This window comes from Carassius gibelio, chromosome B16 (genome assembly GCF_023724105.1).
Source record: "Carassius gibelio isolate Cgi1373 ecotype wild population from Czech Republic chromosome B16, carGib1.2-hapl.c, whole genome shotgun sequence".
Lineage (NCBI taxonomy): Eukaryota > Metazoa > Chordata > Actinopteri > Cypriniformes > Cyprinidae > Carassius > Carassius gibelio.
The window spans coordinates 8,980,521-8,998,579 of NC_068411.1; the positions used below are offsets into that span (position 1 = coordinate 8,980,521).

The 18,059-nt window shown below is 39.1% G+C and overlaps 1 protein-coding gene across 1 annotated transcript in view; it reads right to left on the reverse strand.

Moving 5' to 3' along the window:
• The window catches only part of LOC127975431 (A disintegrin and metalloproteinase with thrombospondin motifs 16-like), a 119,794-nt gene that overhangs the window by 13,814 nt on the left and 87,921 nt on the right, over positions 1–18,059 (reverse strand). The window contains exon 19 of the mRNA XM_052579475.1: positions 735–939. Coding sequence (XP_052435435.1) covers positions 735–939 — 205 coding nt within the window. The remainder of the gene's footprint in view (positions 1–734; positions 940–18,059) is intronic.

The following is an 18,059-nucleotide window of genomic DNA, read 5'->3' on the forward strand; positions in this document are numbered from 1 at the left end:
TTGGTTAAATAACTTTCAGCAGTTAAATTTAAGAACACAAACAGAAAAAGACAATTCAGCTCAACCAATTACCAAGCAATGCTTAATTGCTTAAAACCTTTTTTGAAACCACATTTTAATGGTAGTCCACTGTATGAATAATTTGTGGGTATAATCCAGCGGCAACCCTCCCGCTCTCTCTCGTGAGGCCAATTAGCTAAAACTGTAATTCATTGACTGGCTGCAAAAGGGAGTCTATCCCATAGACTCCCCATGTAGCTAATTTTGCCCTCCATGACAACTGTGAGGGGGGTGAATTTTTTTTATAACTCATACATTTAAATTATCTTAAGACTTAAAGTTCTGCATCATTAAGGGCGTGGACACTTGAGTGACAGGTGGATTGCCGATGCTGACACTGCTGTCGCGCTAGGTGGGCGTGGCTTCAGCAAGTAGCTCCCGCCTTTTTGCCCATTTTTGATTGTCCGGGAGAGTCGCGTGGTGACGCGCTGCCAAGATGGCAACGGCCCGCTCTGCACACTGTAGCCTTCAAAAACACACTTCAGGAGACTACAGGTGATGTCACGGACACTACGTCCATGTTTTTATACAGTCTATGGGTATAATATGTCACAGTTTACTTTATTTTGCTATCCTCACTTAAATAAATGAACAGCATTCTATAGTGTTACCGGTGTCTGAATAATTTTGGGGTTTGACTGTATGATGCATGAATTGTATGACTGAGCACTAACCTGAGACCAGGGTCCAGGGCTCCAGGCCGGTGGGCAGGTGTGTGTGTTGCAGGTCTGTCTGCGGGACGGCGGTGGCTGTGCACACCGGTCATCAGTCACCATGTGCACCTGATCTGGTCCTGCTTTCTGGACACAGTGCACCTGTCTGATCTGCTCACCGGATCCACAGCTGCTGCTGCATGCGGCCCAGTCCTCCACTCGCCAGCTGTGGTGTACATTAACACACAAACACTTAAGTGCCTCACATCCGGAGCCAGTTATATCTGTTAAAACAATCACTGATATTTATCTTATGTGAAGAGTTCAACCCTAGCTTTCCCAGAGCATTTATTATGCAAATACTAATGTACTGCTTATTTCATAATGCTCAGTATATTGTACACTGCAGAAAGATTACTGATTTTAAACATTATGACGCATTTTAGCAGCATTCATGGGTCATAATTTTTATGCAAAGTGATTCTTTATGCCCCTTTCATATGTTTAACAGTTTTTAAAGATGTGCAGTGAATCATATTATGTACATTTCCTGTGATGTTTTGTCCGATCATGTTTGATATTGTTACATAAAAAATAATTGATTTTAACTTTAAAATTATTTTTAAACACAATAGTATTTATTTACATTTAATTATTTTTTTTATATTTTAAATAGCAAATTAAGTATAGAGATATTAATGTTAAATGTTAAAGAGTTCAGAAGGTACTTCTGGATTATTAAAATTTATTTTGTTTAATTCCTCTTTATTTTATATAAAATTACAAAATTATATTTACAAAATGATTAAAGACCTTGTTATTTTTTTATTATTTATATACTACTTTTTATTCATTTTTGAATAAGCTTTCGCTTTTATTTCAATTGACAAAGTTTTTTTTATTTTTATTTATTTGATTTTTTTTAAGTAAACAACAACAACACTGGTCAAAAAGGACGATAAAACTGTGGTTCATTGATCAAATTGGAAATTAAGGGTGGAGTCGAGTGCATTGCACAGTATTCTAAGCATTACCAGAAACAATATAATATTATGGGAGTGTGTGATTCTGAACGTGCCCAATGAATGTAGTTACAGTGTCCTTTCCCACAAGCTTCATCAAGTGAAGGGTTAACACTGAGACACCTTAATCAAAGGCAGAAGGTTTGTTGAATCTCAGCAAAGCCCACCAATCAAAATATCAGCTCATAAAGGCATCATCAATCACCCTAAAGTCCCCAAACAACCTGAGACCCCCATCAGCACATTCAAACATCCTACAATTAATTTCTCAAACCCGAGCACAGGACTGGAATGAGCAACAGCTCTGACCAGTGGTTTCACACCGACATCCTCTTTCAAATACATCTCATATTTATATACGTGGAATCAAACATTTGATCTGCTTTAAAAGGTACCTATGGGAATACCTCGGCTGGGCGGTTGTAATAATGAAAGGAGCTTATAGGATTAGTTCACCCAAGAATGAAAATAAGCCCTTAAATTACTCATCCTCAAGTCATCCTAGGTGTCTATGACTTTCTTCTTTCAGACGGACGTTTTTGTAAGAAAAATATCTATATTCAAAACCTAATAATCCCTTTAATCTAGCTTTCGCTCACTGTTGTACACGGTGGATGATTTATGAGGTTATGGTCAGAGGATTTGATATAAGCCAAGAGTGGTTTTCTTTGCTGAATTCCTTACTTAAACTATGCTTCCTTTGCTCCTGTTAACAAATGTTGTTTTTCATGAGACTCACTTTTTATACAACATTTAAATATGGTTATTTTACTCACAAAAACGCATTGATTCGCTACAAGAGGACTTTGTTCACCCCAGTGAGCCGTGTGAGACACATTTTATTAGGGATGGGCCCTTTTTATTTCACTTCTTTTGGACTGATACACTGCGACACCTGTGGAGTGGCATTAAACAGCTTGAAAGATCAAAGACAGTTTTTAATATAACTCCGACTGGATTGGTCTGAAAGAACAAAATCATATACACCTAGGATGACTTGAGTGTGAGTAATTTATGGGCACATTTTTGGTTGAACTAACCCTTTAATAATATGTGACTCTGGATTACAAAACCAGTAATAAGGGTCAATATTTGTTTTTAATTGAGATTTAGACATCACAATAATAAATAAGCATATGGTTTGTTAACTTGGACAATATTTGGCTGAGATACAACTATAAGAAAATCTGGAATCTAGGTGCAAAAAAAAAACAAATAATTGACTAATTCATTTTGACTAAATTGACTAATTGACTAATAAAGTTAATCAAATTAAGTTCTTAGCAATGCATATTACTTATCAAATATTACGTTTTGATATATTTTGTGTAGGATATTCATAAAATATCTTAATGGAACATGATTTTAATTAATATCCTTATGATTTTTGAAGTAAAAGAAGAATCGATAATTTTGACCCAATACAATATATTGTTGGCTCTTTCAACAAAGAAAGAGAGTTAAGACTGCTTTTGTTGTCCAGTGTCACATATATCATAGTGAATATGTGGTCTTTTGTCTCTGTTGCCATAAACCTGTTTGTGTAAATTTATTAATTATGAGCTGGATTAAACATTCACACAGCTATTATTTAACCAGGCTTCAGCTTTCAGCATCTGCAATTTAAGCCATAGTACATACGGCCCAGTTTACAACATTATGGTTGATAATGACAACGTGACAATAAAGATTTTTTTTTAAACTTACATCTATGAATGTCATTAATTAGATACAAAATTTCAATTTTAAACAAAATCGAAGAACGAACAGACATGATGTCATTTAAAAAAAAATCAGGCCAAAATGAACTTCGCTTTGAGTTTGTTTTGGCAGTTTGTTACAGCTGATGAAAGCAAATTTTCTGGGGGAGTTTGTTATGGCTCCTAAACTGTCACAGTGTCTGGGTTGTGTTCCCTGGGGTTCCACTAGATGTCCCCCTTTCTCACGGTGTCTGTCACCTTATCACTTCCTGTTCCCTTATTCGGTCACCTTCCTCCTTGTTGTGTAATTGATTGTTCCCCCACCTGTCCCCTGTTTCCACATTATCCTTCTGTGTATAAATACCCGGTCTGTCTGAGTCTTTGTCACGGAGTCCTTGTTTAATGTTACAGTTATTTCATGTCCGTCATCCTTGCCTTGCCTAGTGTTCGTGTCTTGTTCATGTTATGTTTTGGATCTTCTGGTTTTGACCCTGCCTGGACCGTTTACCCCTTTGGATTTGCCCTCAAATAAACACCATACCTGCAATTGGATCTCTCTCTCTGTGGTTCCAGTACACCGATCTTGACAGAAGGACTCCGTCAACACGAGATCCAGCGGTATGTCGTTTTTCCATTCCCCAGCCAAGATGGCGGAGCGGAGAACAAGGTATCTTCTATTGACCACCCTCCGCCAAGAGGGCAATGAAGTGGGTGCCCTGGCTCAAGTGTTCTGGTCCCTGGCCGAGGGCATGGGCTACAATGATGCGGCCCTTAAAGACCATTTTGGATGATCCAGTGTCTCAGGAGGAGATGGCGCAGTTAGAGACACTGGAATTCTGGGAATTTGTGCGCTACCTGCAGCGCCACAACCCAAGATGGCCACCAGCCTAGCGCCACAGCCCAAGATGGTCGCCAGCTTAGAGCCACAGCACAAGATGGCCGACTCAAACTCTGAGTTGCCAGTCAAGGTGCCACCGACTCGCCATCGTAGAGGGCGGAGGACGAGGAGACAGGCTTCTACCATTCCTCAAAGCCTGGAGAACGTTCCCGAGCGGGCCGCTGCCGTCCAGGGGGACGTTCCCGAGCGGGCCGCTGCCATCCAGGAGGACGTTCCCGAGTGGCCCGCTGCCGTACCCGAGGCGGTGCCCTAGGCCGTTCCCGATGCAGTGACCGAGGCGGTGCCCGATGCTGTTCCGGAAGCCGAGGTGGTGCCCGATGCCGTGGCGGTGCCCAATTCTGATCCAGAGGCCGAGGTGGTGGCCGATGCCGAGGCGGTGCCCGATGCCGTGGCCAAGGCGGTGTCCGAGGTCGTTCCCGATGCAGTACCCGATGCTGTTCCGGAGGTCAAGGCAATGCCCGATGCTGTTCCGGAGGCCGAGGTGGTGCCTGATGCCGAGGCGGTGCCCGATGCTGTTCTGGTGACTGAGGCGGTGCCGGAGACCGTTCCAGAGGCAGTGCCCGAAGCCGAGGCGCCTCAGGTCTCCACAGACAGTTCAGAGTTGAGTCATGTTCCTGTGAACTCTCCATAGTTGAGGCAGATTCACGTGGACTCTCTGGAGTTGAGTCAGGTACCGGTGGACTCTCCGGAGTCGAGTCAGGTTCCGGTGGACTCTCAGGAGTCGAGTCAGGTGTTTATGGACCCTCCAGAGCCAGGGCCAGTCACTGATGACCCTCCAAAGCCAGGGCCAGTCACCGATGACCCTCCAGAGCCAAGTCAAGTCACTGGGTGGTCTGCTGCTCCGTTCTGGGGGACTCCAGCCTCAACCATGGTCTGTTGGTCATCCGCTCTGCCCCGGGGGACTCTGGTGGCGGCGACCACACAGTTGTGGTGGTCTTTCGCTCCGCCCTGGAGGGCTCTGGCTTTGACCACATGGCTGTGTTGGTCTTCTGCTCCGTCCTGGGGGGCTTCCGCCCTGACCACACGGCTGTGGTGGTCCTCTGCTCCGCCCTGGTGGGCGCCTCAACATGCCCTTAATGGATTTCAGTTTTGTGTACTTGGGTTCTGTTATGTTTCTGTCTGTTCCCCTCAGTTAGTCTGGCCCTCCATCCCTCCCCCTGAACCTCCTCCGGTCCTCCTCCCTCCTGGTCTCCCTGTTTGTGTTTACACTTCTGGTGTCTGTTCCCCATGTTTTGCTTTTCCGTCCCTCCGTCCCTCCCATGAGCCTCCACCTGTCCGCCTCCCTCCTGGTCTCTGTGTTGTGTTTATCGTGGAGCGTCTGGGAGCCGCTCCGTAGAGGGGGGGTACTGTCACAGTGTCTGGGTTGTGTTCCCTGGGGTTCCACTAGATGTCCCCCTTTCTCAGGGTGTCTGTCACCTTATCACTTCCTGTTCCCTTATTTGGTCACCTTCCTCCTTGTTGTGTAATTGATTGTTCCCCCACCTGTCTCCTGTTTCCCCATTATCCTTCTGTGTATAAATACCCGGAGTCTTTGTCACGGAGTCCTTGTTTAATGTTACAGTTATTTCATGTCCATCATCTTTGCCTTGCCTAGTGTTCGTGTCTTGTTCATGTTATGTTTTGGATCTTCTGGTTTTGACCCTGCCTGGACTGTTTGGATTTGCCCTCAAATAAACACCATACCTGCAATTTGATCTCTCTCTCTGTGTTTCCAGTACACTGATCGTGACATAAACACCTTTGAGTTTCTCTCGGTCCATTTCTCATTCAACAGAGATCAGGCGAGACAGAACAATATCTGCGGCCTAGAGACTATCAACATGAATACACTGGAGTGTTGAATAGCTGAGCCTCACAGATATATCCACACCTGTAAGATCGCTCGTGGAGAGACTTTAAAGATTCAGAGAAAGCATTAATTCCTAGAAGGAAATAGCAATGAAGCTTGGTGTCGACAACCCAGAGTTATGCAAAAAGCGATGCAGAGAAACATCCGAGACATGTTTTCTAAAGCCATGAAAAGAATGAAAGGAAAGAGTAAAGATATAAGGTAGCAAGTACCAAATACATGTGTTTCAAATACATGTTACACCGTACTGCTCCTGCTGCTGTTGTTCTTTCAATAAGCGAATTTATACAATAGGGTATACAATAAATGAAATGCCAAACAAACATACAAACATAAAGTTTTGTTTTTTTTCAAAAGTAAATCATGACAACACGTAAAAAATAAATAGGTGTAACAATTTATCCAGTTTAATATAATAAATGAACACTAATAAAATAAAGTAACAAACTGACTCTAATATATATATATATATATATATATATATATATATATATATATATATATATATATATATATATATATATATATATATATATATTAGTGCTGTCAATCGATTAAAAAAAATTAACTAATTAATCGCACAATTTTTTAAAATTAATCGCGATTAATCGCAATTAAAAGACTGAAACTTTTTGGATATGTAAATGTAAAATGTTAATAATTAATGTAAACTCAAGACAAAGAAACTATTTAAATTCAAAATATGATTGTTTATTGGAATTTTTGTTTAATTTGTAACAAAGATTTTCTCATGAAAACAACATACCTGCAATAAACCATCAATATCCTCCAAATTAACTGTTGGCTTGAAAGCCATATTTATTACAGAAATAAAAACACAGGCATGTAAGTACCATTTGAATTTCAAAACAATCAATGCCAATAAAAAACAAAAATGATTTCCATGTTGAATTCTAAGTGGACTGCAAAAAAATTCCAAAGTATAGTCATTGCCAGTGCTTTAAGTGGGCCGGTACGCACCGGTACTCAGTACCGCCACTTCCAAATATAGCTCTTGAGCGTACCACCACCTCTCCGTGCGCCCAGAACGTGCTTTTAGCGTACCGGTACGCTCATTTGGACATCTGTTTTAATAGAGGTTTTAATCTTTTACCTGCACTGCCGATTTTCAGAGTGCCCTTCACAATGCAAGCTTCCTAATTCATCCCACCCAGAGCAGAAACTACATTACCCATTCACCCTTAAGTTATACAAGTGAATAGCGCATGTGTCGCTTTTCCCACTGTTATTTAAGTGTCAACAACTCAACGTGGCCGGACAAGGTGTGTGAAACTCGTTATGAGTGTACACCACTCTCGATTCGGTTAAAAATCAAATACAGTTAACAACAACACTTAATATATTTTCTTGGCTTCAGACTCTGAATACTGCAAGAACAAGACCAGAATCAGATGATTCGCTGACTGACACCTCACCAAATTCGAATCCTATCACTGTAGGTCAGACTCAAGCTAATGAAGTAATGCAGCTCTTTCAGGAAGGGTGATCAGACGTCCCGAAAAATTCGGGACAGTCCCGAAATCTAAACTGTTGTCCCGACTCCCGAATCTGGCCCTAATTGTCCCGGAAGTTATACTAAAGCAAAATCTTGAGTATTTATTGTCTGATAAACATTAAAAACTGTCTGCGGAGGTTGAGTCGTCCTGCAGCCCCCGCTGGCTGCTCATTGGCTGCAGCATATTTTTTCTAAGTTCTAAAATACCGTAGACGGCTAGGCACAAATTTAGATATTCATTTATCTAATTAATCTCTAGCCTATGCACAAATACAATATGATCTTTTTGTCCCCTTTTTGTTTTAAAGCTTGATGAAGAGAGAGAGCGCAAGTTGCTGCAGCTGAGGAGGACAGTGATGCACGCGTACAGGGGTGATTGACAGTTCACGGCACTGTGTACAAAAAATACTCCGCTACACAATTATTTCGTTATTTTCGTTTAAGCTTATTAACGTTAAGTGTTACAGAAAGGTCTGATTTACGCACTGTTACAACAGTCATTGTTTTTTTTGTTTTTTTTAAACAATGACATTTGAGTTCATGATTTTAATGTTGCTGTTTCTTGTGGCAGACTGAATGAAGAGTAATGTTTTTTTATACTGAAACTTTCCGTCTAAAAGTCCTTCCTTGGTCTTATCCATATTTCTTTGCACGTTGAACACACATAGGCCACAACTGGAAATAAAAAAAACTGCAACCGCGTTAATTGCGTTATTTTTTTTAAACGCATTAAATATTTCAAATTAATCGAATGCATTAACGCGCTAATTTTGACAGCACTAATATATATATATATATATATATATATATATATATATATATATATATATATATATATATATATATATATATATATATATATATATATATATCCCCTTACTAGTAACCCCCCTTTTTTGGCATGGAGACCGAAATTACATACCCAAAATAAAAAGGTTTCTGCTCATGATTCTTTCTGACTAGATACATGATCAACCTTTGTTCACAAAGCTGACACTTTAAAGTTTACTGTTCAGGAATCAGAATCACTCAGACTGTTATGATAATAGAGATATATAAGCTCAAACATAAAAACAAAAATACAAATATTAAAAACATATGTTTTAAATGTATTTAAAAAAATGTTGATGTAGGAAATGAGTTTGAAAACAAAGTGTAGCTAAGGCCACAAGTCTTCCAAGACTTCATAAAAAATTTCATAATCGAATCTGTAAAACTGTGAATTTTATGAAATATTTTCTAAGGCCATGTCATGTGTGTTTTTAGAGAAGGCTAATCAGATTGATTTATGGCCCTTGTCATCTCTGTAAGATCTCACATGTAAACTTTCCTGTGCTCTTTGTGTATGTTTCACTGTTGAAAACTGCCCGAATCATGATTGTATTGTTCTCCCCAAACGGTTCTTTCACACCTCCGCCAAGTATGACACATTATCCGCATTATTCTTTTATCATTATTCTTTTGTTTTTATTCCACCTTTATTAGCCTTGATTGTGGTTTTTCAGGCTTTACAAAGCAACAAAGCAGCGATCTCACTTCAGTCTCTCTTTGCATTTAGCCCTTATTTATCAAAAGTCTTACTATAAAAATACAACAAAACATTTTCTTACGACCTTACGTGAATTATTGAGACAAAAATGCATTATGAAGAAGAAAAGCACCTGCTATTAGTAGCATTGGTGCTAACGTTAGCATCAAGCTACATCTGACAATTTATGAAATTATTAGTACACTTTTACTCAAAACTCACTTTAAACCCCGATCGAGTGTTTATAATAACTTCCTTTAGCGATCAGGGGTGGAATTTGGTCGTTTACTGTTGTAAAAATATGTTATTTGTAGCCTTTTTCATCGCTGCACAAGTTAGCATTTCCGATGTACATTTTCGATTTTTTTTATAAAAACGCCCCAGATCTCAAGAAATTCTCATACCAAGCTTTACTATCGTAATCGCGGGTTTATTATTCGGATATTTTGTGTGTACAGAGGTGTTTCAGTGTTGTTTTGGCCAGATAACTACCAGGAAGTGTGCAGGAAGCATGTGACACGATGTGGCGGTGTCCATATATGACACTGTAAGATTGACGTTTGAAAGACCCAATCAGAGTCTGAGTCACACACCGCACGAGCTGTGACTACTGCACGCACACACAGATCGCTGGGAGAGGCTGTTTATCATCTGATCGCGTAAATCCGTGGAAAATGAATAGAAATGACGATTCTGTCTGAAGAAATATGAAGTAAACATCAGTAAATATATCCATATATCTCCACAGATATGCATCTTTGGTCTGTAAATCCTTATTGACGCTGTTCAGTGAGTCTATGTGAACACAAATAAACCGCTCTTGACGTGACTGAATATGAGTGAGTTATGAATTTCTATTCAAAATGTGGCATAATACGGATTTATTATTTTGCACTCCTGACATAAATCACTAAATATCTGTCACTGCAACAATGTTTTATCAAAATATTGGTCAAATATCGAAGCTTGAGTCTTTAAACTTTCCATTGATGCACAGTTTGTCCAGATGAAGTAAGACAGTGATGTTTAATGTGCTGTGAAAGTGAAACAATAATAAACTGGGGCCGTCAGCGATGTTTGCACGCAAAGGGGATATATATATATATATATATATATTTTTTTTTTTTTTTTTTTTTTTTTTTTTGCACATCATGCTAGTTTTACAGACTATGAGACATTCACGCTTCCCATATAGGACTGATTATGTTTTTTTATTGCAAACATGATACTTGACTCTGTACTGCTGCTAAACATCATTCTATTGTCCATAATATTCTGACCATTGGTGCCCGTGTCACACCTAGAATGCACTTCATTTCATCGTTGTTGTGTTCAGGGGATACGCGCGAGCATCACGTGTCATGTTTACATTATTCTTAAGCCATCGTCAGCACACTGGAATAGACACCAGCACATGTTTGGCTGCTGTTACACACAGAGTGACTCATCGCTGTGCTCTTGGACACCCCAAAGTGTCTCGCAACCACATAATACCTTCTATGAGTACGAACACAAATGTTTTTAGTTGCACAATCTTGATTTTACACACTGCTGCTTTCCAAAATACACTCAAGCAACTATTGCAGTTTCAGTGGTGGCCTTAATGTGCTTAACTGTAGTGAAACCCTCATGGATTTACAGCCTAAATTTAAATAATTTTCCTTTTTCTTGTGTAGTTTTATGGATTTTCTTAAAGGATGTGAGGTTAGATAAATTGAAGTATTCAAATATATAATTTATGTTCTCTACAGCTAGACTGACACCATCTTGACTGTGAAGATAAATAAGTAGGCATACTTTTGGATGGCCAGTTGCGGTCACATATTTTTCTGTGCTGTTTTGTGCCCATCTGTAATTCTCTCAAATGTTGTACAACTTATTGGGCTGTGAATGTATGTTTATATTTGTTGTCCTTTTTTTTGTAAACGGTAATTTGACTGCGATCTGATAAAAGTGTTAATGGTTTGACCGTGAATGCTCCGAAAGAGGATGGATCTAAATCTGTGATCATATAATCAACTGTTGAGCAACCATGAAATGAACTGTAGGTGTATCTTCCGAGAGAGTCTCCTCTCACCCTGCCATTGACGAGGTACAGACCCAGGCTTCAGACCAGAAGATTCACATTTTTATTCGGTTGGTCATCAGAGTTATTTCTTGGGAAGTTTACAATGTTTTGTAGGAAGCTCTGTCTAAAAATATAGTTATTCCCATAATCTGTGGTGTAGTTGGGAAGAGATCCTGTCCTGGCATTTAGATCTCCACAGATTTTTCCCTGGGCCTGGAAGTCGTGTTTTTGACTTTTGAAAGATTCAAAGATGTCCTCATTATAGTATGGAGATTCAGAGGGAGAAATATAGAAAACATCTTTAGTGGTTTGGGTAAGGTGCTTGTAGATTTTGAGCCAATTTTAATAGTTTGGATGTGTTTGTCAATTTCTTGTTTGTGCCAGATATTGATCCCTCTGAATCTCTTCCAAGTGTGATTCTATCCCACTTTCTAGAGCCCCCTTCCTCAAATCTTGCCCTGTAGGTCCAATGCACTGCAGAGTCTGGCTCCAACCCTGATTAAAGCCACCTTCCTGGTATTTTCTAATGATCCCAAAGACATTGATTAGCATGCTCAGGTGTGTTTGATTAAGGTTAGAGCCAAACTCGGCAGGAAAGTGGATATCGAGGTCCAGATTTGAGGATCCCTGTTCTAGAGGATAGAGATATTTCACAGTATCCTGAGGGATATTTTCTCTCTCTCAGGGGAGGAAGCCCATGAAGACTCAATGCTTGGATGAATCACTTTACAGAACCAAGTCAGCTTATTCTGGGAAGACTGACATAAGAGGACACGAGATCTGTGACTGGAAGATCGTCTGTGTTCCAGGGAAACTGGTTTAATTAGACTAATCCAGAGATACAGCAGTCATCTGTCTCACAAACACCAAAACACTGCTCTTTCAAGCACATCTGAAGAAATGAGGAATGCTTGTTCGTTCTCTGCAGTGATGCGAGGGTGGTTGTCAGGGCGTTGCTATGCAGTAGTTTTTAGGGAATTACTTTTACAGTTTCTAAACTCTTAAAAATAAAGGTGCTAAAAAGGTTCTTCAAAGGGGTGCCATAAAAGAACCATTTTTTGGTTCCACAAAGAAACATTCAGTCAAAGGTTCTTTAAGGAACCATCTTTTTGTATAATCCGAAGATCCTTCTTTATCCACTAAGAATCTTTTGTGAAACAGAAAGGTTATTCAGATGTTAAAGACTTTTTATGGTACCATTTAGACAAAAAAGGTACTTCTACGGCATTCTGAAGCACCTTTATTTTCAAGAGTGTAGAGTGTTTGCCAACTTGATCTTGCACTTATCCTTCTTCGGGACCAGAGTCTGTCTGCCTCTAAAACCATTAACACCTGCGGATATGTTGTTCAATATTTTCGCTGACAGTGCGTTACGGAAAACACAGGCAACACGGATCTGTTCTCCAGCCGTCGGAGACCAGTGCTTTTGGATGTGCATGGGTGTATAAACTTTACAGAAAATGTTGTGAGCTATTGATTATGTTGTGCAAGCTATCATCTAAACTCAAAGACGCTAATCTAAACCCAATTACTGTGTTAAAATGATCTCCAGCCAGAGGTCTTGACCTTCTCAACTGCACATGACAATTACATTTAGGATACAGTCACTTTCAACCCAGTGAACCATTTACATTATTTATTGCCATGAAAATGGCAAATCACACAAGGTTTTAAATAATATTTTAGGGCTTTTGATCACTAAAATGGCAACTAATTGTTATTTATAACATCAAAAGCTTTCACATTGGCCAATAAAACCGCACCAAACAGGAAAACGAACTCTGGTACGATTCAACTGAACTAAATGAGGCAGGTGTGAAAGCACCCATAAAGTATTTTTAATCACTGGTGTTATAAATATTTGTGTTATGGCTTCTTATGATAGACATTATGCCACGCTGTCTGGTCTTTGTTTTCCTGGGTGTCCACTAGTGGTCTCACTTCCCCATAGGCACCTCACTGTAGGCACTACAATTCCCACATAGCCTTGTCCCTTCATCACAGTAATTGCACTCCTGTTAATTGCACTCAGGTGTCTTCACTTGATAATCATTAACCTGCCTATATTAACCGGTCTTTTTCTGTTTGTTTTCATGGAGTCCTTTCTTTCCGTCACCCAGTTTCCCCGCCTTCCGAGTTTCCTGTTCCTGTTCCTGTTCCTGTTCCTGTTCCTGTTCCTGTTCCTGTTCCTATCCCTGTTGTTTGTTTTGGATTGATTTCTGGTTTTGACCCCTGGGCCCGGTTTTTCAAAAGTAATCCAGTAGGATTTTGGATAATGGATTGGATCAAATCTTGAAAATGTGTTTTTCAAAAGGAAAAACGGATTACATAATCGGATTAGATCACGTAATCCAATCTTGGTTTTGATCCGGATCAAACCTTTAGTTTGGGTTTTTTATAACTTTTTTGTAGGATTTGGATCACTTTGATCCAAAAAATCTGGATTAAACTGATCCCATCAGAAGGGTGGATTCAGCGTGGATTTCATGGCCAAAATGTAATGAAAACTTTAAAAATGTATCAAATAATACTATATTTGGATCATGCAGTATCTTACAAAATATCCTATTTATTCAGAAGGTTTAAATTTTATTTGTTCATCCGTCAGGCTACAGTGATTAGGTATGCTTTAACGTATTCAGCCTTTCAGTATAGGCCTACAGCAAAGTAGAAAGAGATTGCCCTCATAAAATAATCCCCCAAACAGCTGTCAAAATTGACCAAAAACAATACATTTTATTCTGTCAGTAATTGATATATATATATATATTCATCACAATCAAAAATATTGTTTTACATTAAGTCTTTTTTTTATTCAATACATCTATACTTGATACTTTATTAGTTATAAATATCCTCAATGTACAGTGTTTGTGTTGTAGGTCTCAGATGAGCGGACTGCTGGAATAGGATGGGGTGGGGTTTTTCTTGTTTTCATTTATTTATATATTTTTTTTAAATGTCTGGGTTTTCATTTCAAAGAAAAATAAACTTATATTGACCCCTCACTGGCTATTCTATTTGTTGCTCTTTACATATCTATAGTTCTACATTGTGATTTCCTATACTGTTTGAGCACTGGTTATCCAGATTTGGTGATCCTGAAAAGTTCCTATCCGGATCAGATTGATCCAATCCGATGTTGCTTTAAAAAACTGGCTCCAAAAGTAAGATGGATTACATGATCACGGATCGCAAAAAAAGGATTACTAAAACCGGATCAATTTTATCCGGATTAAACCTTTTGAAAAACCAGGCCCTGCTTGTTGGATTCTGATTTGGATTACCCATTAAATCACACTTGCGTTTGGATCTCTCGTCTCCTTGTTTCTCTGGGTTTCCGAACGTTACACATTATCACCGATATCACCTCTATTATACTGACATTTTTCATTTCTGTGTATAAAATTAGTAATTACAGTCATTCAGACACTCTCTCTGTTTAAAGGGGGGGGGGGGGGGTGATATGCTTGTTTTCACTCAATATCCTGTTAATCTTGAGTACCTATAGAGTAGTACTGCATCCTTCATAACTCCAAAAAGTCTTTAGTTTTATTATATTCATAAGAGAAAGATAGTCTGTACCGATTTTTCCCGGAAAAACACGACCGATTGGAGGCGTGACGCGTGGGCGGAGCTAAAGAATCACGAGCGCGAATAGGCTTTTGCGTTGAGAGTGATTGGAAGCTGTGACATTACCCAGAGCCGTTGAAAAACATATTTAACGGCTCTGACATTACCTTGAGGAAAAAACCATCATCCAAAATAAACCATGGCTAACAGTCAGATTCAGCCGTTTATTTATAATCCAGAATCAGATCCCGAGGCTGAAACTGAACGAGAGCAGCAGCAGCAACGACTCGCTCCCAGCGGGGCTCGAACCCGGGTCTCCGATGGGAGGCGGACGCACTAACAAGGAGGCAGAGATATTTGAAGCAGTTTTACTCACCGCCTGCGGTTCCAACACACGATCGTGAACCTTTTTCGTTGGGATTGCATCATCCTTAAGAAATAAACAATACACAAATCCGGCGTCAAACTGGGCCTTGTTTGTAAAACAAGCATCTTCGAAATGCAGGGAACAAACACAAACACTTGCACAACTCCGTTGATGCTCTGTAAAAATAAACTCCATCCACTGGTCCCTTAATGCTATTTTTTCTTTGGTAATCTGTGCAGGGTTGTCTTGCCCTGGCAACCAAAAACACACTCCTTTTGTGACATTTCGCGACGCTCTCGCTCTGATCAGTGAAGTCTGTTGTGCTCTCAGTGCTCTGCTATACGGGAGCGCGCTCTTCCGGCAGAAGTGCCTCAGGACCCATATAAGGAAATTCTGCTCCATCTAACGCCACACAGAGCCATACTCGAAAAAAACTTAATTTTTGAAACTTTGTCCATGTTTAGCATGGGAATCCAACTCTTTAACAGTGTAAAAAAAACTCAGTATGCATGAAATAGCATTTCACCCCCCCTTTAAATCTAGATTAATAACGCATCTCTTTCGCCAAGCATTCAAATAATGTATCTCTTAAATTGTGAGTGTAGTTGCATCTGATCAAATGCATTTCTTATTCTTAAGCTTGGGTTAAACTAATTAATTTTACTTTGTTGGATCAGCAGCTATGCTAATGATGTCTCTGTTTTTCCAGGGGATTTACATCCCGTGGTAACTAGGATTTACACAAGCTCCAGTCTGGATCCAGAACACCTGAGAAGAGATGATGCTGACCCTCAGAGGACCCCAGATGATGCTAACCCTGAATCAACAACAGAACTAACAAATACTGCATTATATAATAATTATTAATCATTTATAATATTAATAATGTTCATCATCTGGCTGAATATGTCTTGTATTCATTTTTCTGTCTGTCAGCAATGTGTACTGCATTACACCTTAAAGCTGATCTGGTTTGGTTCTCCTCAGTCCCAGCAGACCCAAACAAGAACCTCAAAAAAAGTAATCCGGCAGGACATGCTCTTATCCCTCCAAAGTCCTCATTTTTCAGCAGCAGGTTAAGCATGAACCTTCATCTCGATAGTTTTTCTCCAGCGTCTCCTGAAGAGCCATGAGCTCACTGCATATTCAATATCATTCACCCCAAATCAGCACATTAGCCAGATTATTGTATATGTTGAGACAGAAACGGATATCTCTCATTTGCATCTTCTCAGGTCAGATTGTTCTGTCAGAACATGTTGTTGCACAATCATGTGGAATAAATAAAAACAGCTCTGACATCTGAAATCACAAAAACGTGCATCTGGTTGTCCAACATTATAAAAAACCATAGAAGTTTCTCGGATCTGCCTGTCATGCCTTGTCGAATCCAATGACCGCATGCTGGTCTACACCGGTGCTGATCTGGGTTCAGGGTTGTGAGGTCTCCTTTCTCACTGTCCCAGGAATGGATGAATGGTGGTGCCAACATGTGAGTAATGTAGGGTACACCCAAGACATGCCTGGATAAGGTGACCTTTCACCCTGCCTCGCCCAGACTGAACGTCCCAGACACCCATCAGTGGGCCTATTAATCTCAACATGTTTACTGGGCAATGCCCTTCTTTGTCAACCATCAAATCAGCTTTGAGTGCATGCAAACATGATAAACGAAGCATGTTCTCACAGGCACTGGGGAAATGACTTGTTTGTTTCAATCAGTAAACTCATATAAGAGCTGGAGAGGCTTGAATACTCATGGGATGCCGGTCCTTGCACCAGGTGAATGTGTTTAAAATGCTTTATTAGGTAAAAATTTGGGACTGTAACCAGTGGGTATCAGACAGTCTCATTTAAACTCATCTCGACTTTTCATGTTAGTCTCTTGATTGAAAATCTGTCTTTTTAATGCTTTCGTCTTCCATAATAATGCAATGAATTACATTCACATCAAAAGCTTTCTCCGCTAAAATTAATCATATAATTAATTAGATCAAAATGTTATATACATTTTATAAAACAATAAATTTTAAAACATACATGCACTACCATTCAAAAGTTTATGGTTATTATGATTTTTTAATGTAAAAAAAAAAAATAAAAAAAATAAAAATAAAAAAAAAAAACATCAAGGCTGCATTTTATTTGATCAAAAACACAGTTAAAAAATATTTCTTTCTGTGAAGTGATGATGATGTAATTGATGTAATTGTAAGTGATGTGCAGCTGTATTTTCAGCATCATTCCTCCAGTCTTCAGAGTCACATGATCTTCAGAAATCATTCTAATATGATGATTTACTGCTCAAGAAACATTTCTGATTATTATCAATGTTGAAAACAATATTTTTGAGGAAACTGTGACATTTAATTGACAACATTTAATTTTTCAGGATACTTTGATGAATAGAAAGTTCAAAAGAACAGTATTTATTTGAAATGTCAATCTTTCGCAACATTATACATTTCTTTACTGTCACTTTTAAATCAATTTAATGCATCATTGATGAATAAAAGTATTTTAAAAAAAATAATAATAAAAAAAATATATATTATTGTCCCCAGCTATAGACATGCTCTAAAATCTGCTACGGCAGAGCATATCCACAAACTTGAAAATGGCTAAATTAACAAATAACCAGATGCCACCTGATTCAAATATTCCATCAACATTTAATAGTAATGGCCTTATGAATTTCTTCACTGATAAAATAGATAACATTAGATATAACACTTTCATCCATCGCACCCAAAGATAAACTGCAGTGCTTCACAACTATAGGACAGGAAGAGCTAAATAAATTACACTGTATCTACCACATCATT